Source organism: Bactrocera latifrons, unplaced genomic scaffold (genome assembly GCF_001853355.1).
Source record: "Bactrocera latifrons isolate USDA-ARS-PBARC rearing strain unplaced genomic scaffold, ASM185335v1 scaffold_24, whole genome shotgun sequence".
NCBI lineage: Eukaryota > Metazoa > Arthropoda > Insecta > Diptera > Tephritidae > Bactrocera > Bactrocera latifrons.
Window position 1 is genome coordinate 1,714,888 of NW_017535963.1, and position 10,696 is coordinate 1,725,583.

The window sequence follows — 10,696 nt, forward strand, 5'->3', positions numbered from 1 at the left end:
AACCATACAACGAGTTTCTTTTTATATTCAACCTTATTTAACTTCAAAGGCAATGTTTAACWCCGAAAAACGCTGTTTAAACAACGTTAGGTTGACTTCCATTATTTTATCGATATATTCGACAATTGGCCTTCCTATATCCGGACCATAAATCCTTTTTATATTTTCAGCCGTCTGCTTGCGTTTTCAAAAAAAAAAAGTAAAATATGACATTTTTTTTATGAACAGCATCTTTGGCATGTGCACCAATTAAACCGGGTCAAGCATTCTAAAACTGTCAGAGAAGTTTTTCAAGGGCGATATATTTGCGTTTTAGGGCATGATGGCTATTACTAAATCCATATATTGGACTTCTTTTTACGCAATTTCTTCGACTGTGATTTATGTGTGTTGTGTTCGTTTTGCCACTCTGCAAAGGGCGATGGATTGAAAACAGCTAATAACTGTTAATGGATATACGTGTATTTTTTAATAGAATGCAACTTTCAAATGCAAATTTTTAATTTTTTACATTTTGACAAGATTTTTGAGGTTATATGGGTTTCCTTGGGTAAAAAATAGCCCTTTTTACATAACCTTTTCTCTCATAAAAAAAATAAATTTTCTATTAGAATTTTTCTGTTACAAACATACACTATTAATGAAAAAACTCTGAAATTTTTGGAAAGAATTTTAATATTTAATTATTACGATGCCATTTCCCTTGACTCTTCGAAAAAAGATGCGCGGCGTTGGCAAGGTAAATCTTTTACAGAATCATCTAAAGTGAAAAAATACGTGATTTAGTTAAAACCTTAACTTAGCACTTGAAGAAGGAAAAAAAAACTAAAAATTGGTTTTTTGGAAGACCTTTAAAAAAAAAAAAAAAAAATCAGTGAATATTTCGCATTTTTTTCAAATAGTTATAATCGAAAAAAATTCTTTATCCAAATCTTTAAGCTGTCTCTTATACACATCTAGATGTGTATAAGAGACAGGTCTTAAGTGATCTACCTTTTATTACCAGTACCCATGCGCCTCAGAAATGCCTCGATTTCGTCGCAACTCAGCAACGATTCGCGGATGGAAATGCGTGAACTCGTGTGGCAACCATACAACGAGTTTCTTTTTATATTCAACCTTATTTAACTTCAAAGGCAATGTTTAACACCGAAAAACGCTGTTTAAACAACGTTAGGTTGACTTCCATTATTTTATCGATATATTACACCTGTCTCTTATACACATCTAGATGTGTATAAGAGACAGGGCTGCAACATTATAGAAGCTTTTAGCTTTTGGTTAAAAAAATTCAGGAAAGTTCGGAATACTTGAAGTTCCAGCTTTTCTATAATCTCGCCCATCAATATGTTCTCATGAAAAGTTTCTTAACTTTATTGAGTTTTTTGYATTCAAACCAAACTAAATGAACGTGGCGGATAGGATCTACTAAATCGGATCTCATATGGAAATCATATGGCACTCAATTAGAGCAACTCGCATTTATTTAATCTCTAAAGTGTTCAGTTGGTGTAGCTCTGTGGGTTTCTCTCACCTTCTTTGAAGTTATAGGTAGCCCTCCTAAGCGTAGCCTTCGTGGCCCCCAAATACGACCACCACATACAAGGTAAAAGCTGCCCGCTCTGAATCCTGTAAATGTTTATGAACTTTTCTCAGTTTTTATAATTAAAAGTTTCGCCGCTAAATGGAAATTACGCATTTCGAATGAAATATTTTTATGATTTTGAAATTCGGCTGGCAAACTACATTAGAAGTTACACAACTTTCTGGCAAGCACTACTTATATAAATTTCATGTAGATGTGGGTAGTAATTATAGCCTGTGGGCGTAACCCATGCATGTAACATCAGCTAATAATGCTGCTTTCACCTAATTACAACGCGACGCGCACATTTCAAGTRCCGCTATAAAATAAATGGCGCCAATTCGATTAGCAACATTCGTGTCCACGCATTTCGAACGTTAAAAGCCACGCATTGCYGCTGACACATACATACTCGTTGTAGCCTTGAAATTAGCATATCAYTTTGTACGACGCCGTTAGCTGTATAGCTGTCATAACATGAGCGGTCTGTTGGGTRCACAGATGCCCATCGAACGCAGCTTCTTTCGCATTCCGCGCTTTTCGGCTCGCGTCGCCGGTTTTTGGCCACAATCAACTAATCGGCACCGTTCATGGCTAACTGCTTTGCGTTTCTGCRTGAATACCTTTGCCGTTGCCGTCGGCGGTTTCGGTGAGGTTTCCTACGGTTTCGTTTATTTGCACGATCTTTTTAGCGCGCTCGAGGCTTTCTGTCCGGGAATTACCAAGGTCATTTCACTATTGAAGATGACCATATTTTTTGGGCGCCACAAGCGTTGGCAACATGTGATCAATAGTATTCACCAATTGTTGCTGCTTGGTAAGTTCTGCGGGTCTCAGTGTCCTAACGCATAAAGGGTGGTTCTTAAAGTGTTTTTTAATCATTAGATTTTTCATAAGGAAAGTGCTTTCATTAAAGTGAGTTTTTTGTCGAAACGAGGTTCCGCCTGGGGGTGCTGGATTCTAGTTTGGACAGTAAGTTAGCGAGACTGTTAAGTGAGTGAAGTATATTTTCGGTCTCCGTCTTTGTGCGAATGTTTCTGCCGTAGCTGAATGTTTGAGCTGAGCCTAACCCTTAGGTGAGGTTCAGTTCAATGGCGCATAGACGCTTGATGTATGTTTATTTGTTGGAAATCGAAAATGTGAACTCTGAATAGAAATGTTTGGAGTCGTGGTGTCCTTGAACTGAGCCTACCTTATAAGTTAGGTTTAGTTCCATGGCTGATAGAGCTTGACATATGCTTCTTGAATGAGAATTAGAAACGTAGTCTGTAATTGGGAAATAATTGGTATCGTGGTAACCTTAGCCCGGTCGCTGTAGGTTAAGATCTAGGGCTGATAGAGGCATAACTAGTCTTATTTCTTGATCGGAAACAGAAACATATACTCGGACCATCTTTCAGTAAAAYAGGGTGTTACACCACTGATTCGTCTGGCGATTCTTATTTGAGGGACACCAAGGGGTTCGGTCCCCCTTTGTTTTGATTTGCAAAATGATAAAACTCACATTATGAACCACCCTYTACATATGCACACCACAGCCTGCTAGTTTTGTCGTAAAATCCAAATATTCGTGTGCATATGTGCCCTAATTTTGGCATAGTGCCTCCGTAGCAATTGTTGTTTYTTTGTAACTTTTCTATTTCACATTTGTTACTTCGCACTACCGTAGATACCAGCGCCGAAAAGCGCCGCATCGTGGAGCCACTGGCCTCGTTTGGTTCCACGTTGTCCTTTGTGCTGCTCTTATCTGGTTTGCTAACGAATACATTTTTCATCATTTTGCCGCTGCTGAAAATGGGCTACTACAAGTGGCAGTCGCTGGAAGTCGAGCTGTTATTGCCCTTCAATCTTATGTAAGTGAACTTATGCATTATTTTCTTAGTTTTTTTCGCACTCTGTTTCTGTTGCAACTCGCGCTGAGCATTAAATCTTAATTGCAAAGTTATTTTGAGGCTTATAAAACTGTGGGAATACAGAAAAGTGAGAGTTCTTTTAGCTTAAGGGCTTATCCTTGACCGCAGACAGTTCAATGCGGACCGCGTAGTGCGAAGTGTTGAGAAGTTTTGGCATTAACGTAGATTTTATATAGATGGAAATTTCACCATTTACTTGCAATAAAAAATATTAGATTGACTACGATTGGTGGCTAGCCGGCAAGTTTAAGTTGGTAGTGCCGATCGCGGATTCAGAATAATCTCTGATCCTGTGAAAACTACAGAAAATAACGAATTCTGGAACTTAGCTTATTTTGCAATCACAAGAAATATAAACATTTCCAAGGTACGCTGTCCATAGAGAGGTCTTTCGCAGGTTCTTTATTCTTGCACTACACCACACTAACACTAACTGTTGCAAATATCTCGAGGTCATTTTGAAAAGTTCTTTCCAGTGCCTACTCCGTTCATGGATGTAAGCTCAGCTCACAATATATGATATCCGCTTCGGATTTACCAGAAGAAAGCTCACATTTTTTTTAAAGATAGATGTGATCTTTAAGCGAAATATATCTCCTGAAAATATTGGATAGTCGAAAAGGCTTTTCGCCTTTCTAATAAAACATCAACTTTTTTTATATTTATAATAAAGTTTAATGAACAAATCATGTGCCAAAGATCACTTTTTGCCTACCAGCCAAGTTTCACCAGTTTATGTCCAGTCATCAATGATGTGTATGGTTTAGCATTGTGCTGATAGAAGACAAAGCCCTTTCACCGACAGAAGGAATTCACCGAACTTAATCCATTATTGATATAAAGAGCATCATGACCGTGATTCTTCTTCAAAGCCTTCTTTATCACTCTAGATCTGCTATAGACTTCATAGTTTGTTTAGAAAAACAATATCTTTGGTTCCATGACTCACTCTAGATCCGCTGTAGACTTCATATTTTGTTTAGAAAAACAATATCTTTACTTCCATGACTAGTTCAAAGCTGGATTGGTAGCAAGGAGTTTAAGAAGATTAGGTGTCTTGAGAATATAAGAAATTGCCATAAAACTTTACACAAACTGCCAAAAAAAAATACGTTTCACATTTTTATTTTTATTTTTCCAGAGATTCTGGTATTTTGATATATAACCGTGTTTTATTCCGTTATACCGTCCATGAAAGATGTTGAGATCCTCTGCTATCTCCCTGATACCAATACAAAGATTTTCAAGCACTGTTTCTTTAAATTTCTCGAAGCTATCGGCATTACAAGAGGTAAATGAACGAAAAACTGAATATTTTTTGCTATTTTCGTATATTTTGGTGTTTTAGTATTATAATACATTTTTCATCGTCAGGTAGACTGAATATTAGCCACTCCAAAAATCTTAAAACTAATATTTTGTTGTGCTCCTTTGCCTTCTATAATGGCTTTAACGCGCTGCGGCATCGAATTTGCCAAATTCTGCAATGTTGGTGCTGCGATTTTGTTATACCAGACAACCTCGAGAATTTTATCCAACTCGGCTATGGTACTGGGTCTCTACCTTGCTACCTTGGTCTTCATAATATACCAAWGGTTCTCAACAGGGTTTAAATTTGGGCTGTCACCTGGCCATTCTAACGTCAAAATTCCATTTTGCGAGAGGAAGATTTTTACCTAGAAATATAAAAAGATAAAAAAGGTACAATTAATATTGTTAATGAAATAATTTTTGTAACCTACAGGCATGCAAAAAAAAGTTATACCTACCATTTTRGCACGATGACAGGCGCAGAAACATCATGAAATATAAGATCGTTTTCTGGCGAAAAGTGCTCTTCGATTAAAAGTGTTAAATATTCCTTCAGTAATTGCTGGTACTTAATTGTTTTTCGGACGCACTCTTCGCTATAGTGTTCACCAGTTTTTCCCCTTACGTACGATCACCCGTCACTACATAACATGCTGAACTTGGACTCGTCAGAGAATATTACTTATTGGCAATCGACTTCAGAATTATAGCTCTCCGGAGGCGTTGTTGACGCATTTTTTTTTAAGTCAAAAGAGGCTCTTTTGCGATCGTTCAAATTAACATCCAAGAGCCTGTTTCGTATAGTTCTAGTAGTGATTTCGTTCCAAGGTTTTCTATAATCTCCATCTTGATGTCTTCARCGGTTTTGAATCGATCATGWAGGCTAATGCGTTCTATTTGCTCACCCTCCCTCGAAATCGTTTTCCTTGCTTCTCTTGTGCCTGGTTTTCTACTCATTGACCTATTGCTTTAAATTATTGCTAAAAATCCCCGATGGAAAACTTCTTGAATCCAACTCAATCATTGATATTCTGTAAGCATATGTATGGCATACTTCATATATATTATTGCTCACTTTCTAAACCGTATAAAAAAATTATAATATTTAAGCTTTAACGTCTTACCAAGAAATATTCCACCAATATCCAACAAGAAGAAAAAATTGCAACATTGAAAAAGCAACATTTTTCTAAGTTTTTGTATTTATTGCAGCGTTTCTTCTTTGTATAATTTTGTGCACAATCYGCTTCCAGTAATTTATAAAATGAAAAGTCATCACTTATGACAACCAGCTGTTATTGCAACAACAAATGCAATACATCACCCATAAAGTTACGATTTTTACACACACAGATGTGAACATTTGAGAACACACCCACAACTACTCACACTCACCGCCACACRCACATGCAAACTATTCTCTAAATTTGTGCTTGCTCCGTGCTATTTGATTGTGCTTATTTTCTGTGCTGTAATTTTTTTTTTTTTTTGCCTTTTATGCTTACCACAAATATGTATGTATGTATTTGCAGTTTGCCGGAAATGTTCGTCAATTGGCCATATTACCCTGCTACATACCTGGTGCTGACGCTCTCCGGCGCCATGACGGTTTTCACTTTTAGCGCAGTCGATGGCTTTTTCCTCTGCGCCTGTGTGTATACGAGTGCGTTGTTTCGCATGTTGCAACATGACATACGTAACGCATTCGCTGAATTGCAAGAACGTGAGTAACAAACGGTGCAATAAAATGCTCACATATACATACATATRCACATACGAGTATACACCCAGATAATAGTACTTATCCGCCGCAGTGCACATATTTCGCCGAAAACACATTAGGGTGGTCCGATATTTTTTAGTTTTTAATACACATAAATTATTAATGGGAAATGGCCTGTCTCTTATACACATCTAGATGTGTATAAGAGACAGCATTAGGGTGGTCCGATATTTTTTAGTTTTTAATACACATAAATTATTAATGGGAAATGGCGGACTATTTGATAGGGCTCTTGTACATTCCCAATACTAGGATCATGGAGAAATATTCGACTAAAACTGTAGGCTTCTCAGCAATGACCATTTACTTCTTACTAATGCTGTGGGCTTCTCTGACTTGACCTGAAAAGCGACCGTACCACCATTTCAAATGAACTTTAGAGTTATTTTCCAAACGCTTTTCAAACGAGGATATCTCTAATCAAGAAAGGCCGATGCAGTGAACTTTTTCGACAGCTAAAACTCTTCAACTCTTTCGAAACCAATATAATCAATAACGTGCGTTTTGGTAAGTCATGGCGATTTCTGCGAAAAGCGTATAACCTCCAATGATTGAGAGGTTATAGGTTTTCTGACGACTTCAGTGTCTATCAACCATCATTTTTAAACTGTCGTTTGACTAACATTGAAATTAGTGCCTTGGGTCCGATCCAACTATTTTCTGTCATCTACCAGTACTTCAAAGTTCAATTGCAGTCTCATCACGGCTTATTTACCGTTCTTGTATATATTGGGTAGTCGAAAAAGTCGATGTTTGGGTACCACATGAATTGTCTGTGAAATATTTAATGGACCGAATTAACATCTGCGATTCTTTGCTGAAACGAAATGAAATCGAACCATTTCTGTAGTGAATGGTAACAGGAGACAAAAAGTGGATCAAATACCACACTAATGTGCGAAAAAGATCATGGTCCAAGCGCTCAACAAATGGTCGCAAAGCCAGGATTGACGCCTCGAAAGGTTATGCTGAGTGTTTGGTGCGTTTGAAAAGGTATCATCCATTAGCAGCTGCTCCAGACTGGTCGAACGATTGATTCTACATCTTACTGTTAACAACTGATGAGATTGAAACAAGCAATCGAAAAATACGAAAMGCCTTTTCGACTATCCAATATCCAATCAGAGCTGACTTAAAATGCCGGACGTCTTCTTCTAGCCTCTCTTTCTTTTTTTTTAAGATCTGTGAAAAAGACCAACAAAAATGTTTGATAGAATATTTTTTTTTCTATTTTCCTAAGGACCACCCTAATATACATACAAAAGATATATGAACATACATATATTCTATTTGTGATATGTGCACACATACACCCAAAACCGGCACATACACATTCCACACCATGTGTTGGCCAAAGCGTGCTACAATTTACAATTTACTAACTGGACTTGCACTCATCTAAGTCAACGCCAAATAGTGATTGATTCAATTTACAAAATTTTTATAAACTGCCACACACCCCACTCACCTCAACCTCACCTCCTATTATCCAGTCTTCTCACATCTCACATCTCACATCTCACTTATAACTTTTGCCTTTCTTACTTGCATGTCCTCGTTGTATTCGTCGATGTTGCTGCTAGTGGAGCACTCAACGTTGGCGCAAAACATGCGGATACAGCATCGATTGGCGGTGCTCGTTGAGCGCCACAACAAAATCATCGATCTGTGCAGCGATTTCGCTTCGGAATTTTCACTCATCATCCTGATGCATTTCCTTTCGGCATCGCTGGTGTTGTGCTTCAGCATTTTGGATTTGATGTTGGTGAGTTTGCATGTGTGGCAGCAGCCACTTGGTTGCTGACGTGCTTTTCAAGTGTTGTGAATTATGTTGTGAATTGGTGCTTTGTTGTTGTTGTAGTAGCGCCATAACTTTTGTTATCAAGAAAGTAACTTCCTTTTGTGTAACTTTTAGGAGCGCACCAATATTCTATAATTATTTTCAATGTTGGTGCATTTTGGACTCACTCTTATACATAGATGTACATATATGCCAATCGTGGGGAGCTCTCGAGAAAGGCTATTATTTGAATTTGTTTGAGGATTATGAAATTGATAAACAGTTTCATGAAACATCCGTTCTTTCGCATTTCAAGAGTTGGAAGTTGTCTGACCTATTGTTGTAAGATACTTCAAAAAAATWTCGGACTGTTCAATTTTGGTAGAAAATGGTTAATGCTGCAAAAAATTATCTCATTGTAATTAGTTTTAAAGCACTTAATACTAGTTCACGAGTTCTGTTCAGATCTACAGAAAAAATTGTCTCTAATTGCGGCTGCTATTGGACAAGCAATNTAATTAGTTTTAAAGCACTTAATACTAGTTCACGAGTTCTGTTCAGATCTACAGAAAAAATTGTCTCTAATTGCGGCTGCTATTGGACAAGCAATGTCAACGCTGAGAGCATCTTTCGGTTCTGAAAGAGCTTCTCATAAAATGGTGTTTGCTCWTCGGTTTGGGTTTAGATTTTATTTGTGTCGAAATACCTAATTTGGACTAGCTTATCTGTATCTAGCAATCGTAGAACTAACTTATTATTAAAACTACAACCCAGAAAATGTTTACGTACCCAGTTTTTTTATAGCAGAGACCAACCGCAATACCGACAAAGGAAGGGAAGACCAAAATGCAGATGGTGAAACCTCTCCTCTCTAAATCTGCAGATTTCCAGATAAGAGAGTTTATGCTATAAATATATACTTACCCTTTGGTTTTAACCTTATTTCTACTGTAATTCCCTTCTAACTAGATTTGTGTGCTTTGAGGCTTAACAATAAAACAATGGCTATTATTTCTGCATCACTCATTCCTATTACCAATGTTATTCTAATTATCCGTACATTGATAAATACTTAGTTATGATTTAATGATGTTAATATTATCCTTACTGAGATTACTTACCATTACYAATCATGCAATGTTAGCATAACGTCATAATTACAATACTCCCGAAATTACTAACTGTTTTAACAATTACATTATAATAATTACTAGTGCTATAGTCATCAATAATTCTAGTAGTGACTTTCTTGTAATTTAGTTAGTATTTTCATTACGAAAACATCTTTCCATTAATATTAATTAGTAATTTAATTAACTAAACGAATACGGTATGCATAATTACCATTATCAGTACATTTTTATGATAATTACTTTGTTATAATTTAGTTAGTATTTGCTAAAATTTCTTTCAATTAATATTGGTTAATAATTAAAATACTCGAATCATTACATTTTTCATAATTACCATTACCAATACATTTAAATTACATAATCATTACCATTATTATTACTTAAATTTACTCAAATACATTATTATTAACATTAATATAATTAGTAATGGTACTTAAATTACTAAAAAATTTTAAATTAATATTAGTTAATAATTAAAAAAATGAAACCATGCATTAAGTATAATTACCATTACCCGTACATTTAAATTATAAAATAAATACCATAATTATGATAAAAATGACTCTAATTCCTCTTTTCCGTTATTACCAAAATTATTGTAACATTCTCAATTACTGTTACCATTACCGCTACTGGAATCACTWTCACCTTTCCAATTACAATTATCAGTATTGCTTCATTGAAAAAATCGCAATTAAGATTTATTTTAATATGAAGACACATACATACATAAGTAAGAAAATATTTTTTCTTCTTGGTACATTACCGTTTCCGTTCCAGAATTCCTCTTCTGTAGGCGTCTTGACTTACATATTCTACAGCATCGCCGCATTAACTCAACTGATTCTCTACTGCATTGGCGGCACTTATGTCAGTGAAAGCGTAAGCCTTGTTTCGCATGTAGTAAGACTGTGGATACCCACATATTTCCATGTCTTTTCAGAGCCTGAAAGTTGCTGAGGTCATATATGACACCGACTGGTACAAGTGTGATGTGCGCACGCGTCGCATGTTGTTGCTGATCATCTGTCGCGCACAGAAGGCGAAAACCATACRGGTGCCATTTTTTACGCCATCGCTGCCAGCTTTTCGTTCGGTAGGTGATATAAACTATAATAATTCTACAAGTTCCTTTTCATTATAATTCTGTTAACTATTTATGTACATACTATATATGATTTTCTATTCCAT

General features: G+C 36.3%; 2 protein-coding genes across 2 annotated transcripts in view; both read left to right on the forward strand.

Moving 5' to 3' along the window:
- Positions 1-2,062: 2,062 nt before the first annotated feature.
- Positions 2,063-3,442, forward strand: LOC108969058 (odorant receptor 22c-like). Its single transcript, XM_018933552.1, has 2 exons — positions 2,063-2,402; positions 3,255-3,442. The coding sequence occupies exons 1-2, from the start codon at positions 2,063-2,065 to the stop codon at positions 3,440-3,442; spliced, it is 528 nt and encodes a 175-aa protein (XP_018789097.1).
- A 1,264-nt stretch (positions 3,443-4,706) lies between these two features.
- The window catches only part of LOC108969105 (odorant receptor 22c), a gene marked incomplete in the record, with an annotated part of 11,170 nt that continues 5,180 nt past the window's right edge, over positions 4,707-10,696 (forward strand). The window contains 5 exon segments of the mRNA XM_018933626.1: positions 4,707-4,789; positions 6,342-6,532; positions 8,176-8,357; positions 10,286-10,387; positions 10,449-10,601. Of these exon segments, the coding sequence (XP_018789171.1) occupies positions 6,352-6,532; positions 8,176-8,357; positions 10,286-10,387; positions 10,449-10,601 (618 nt within the window).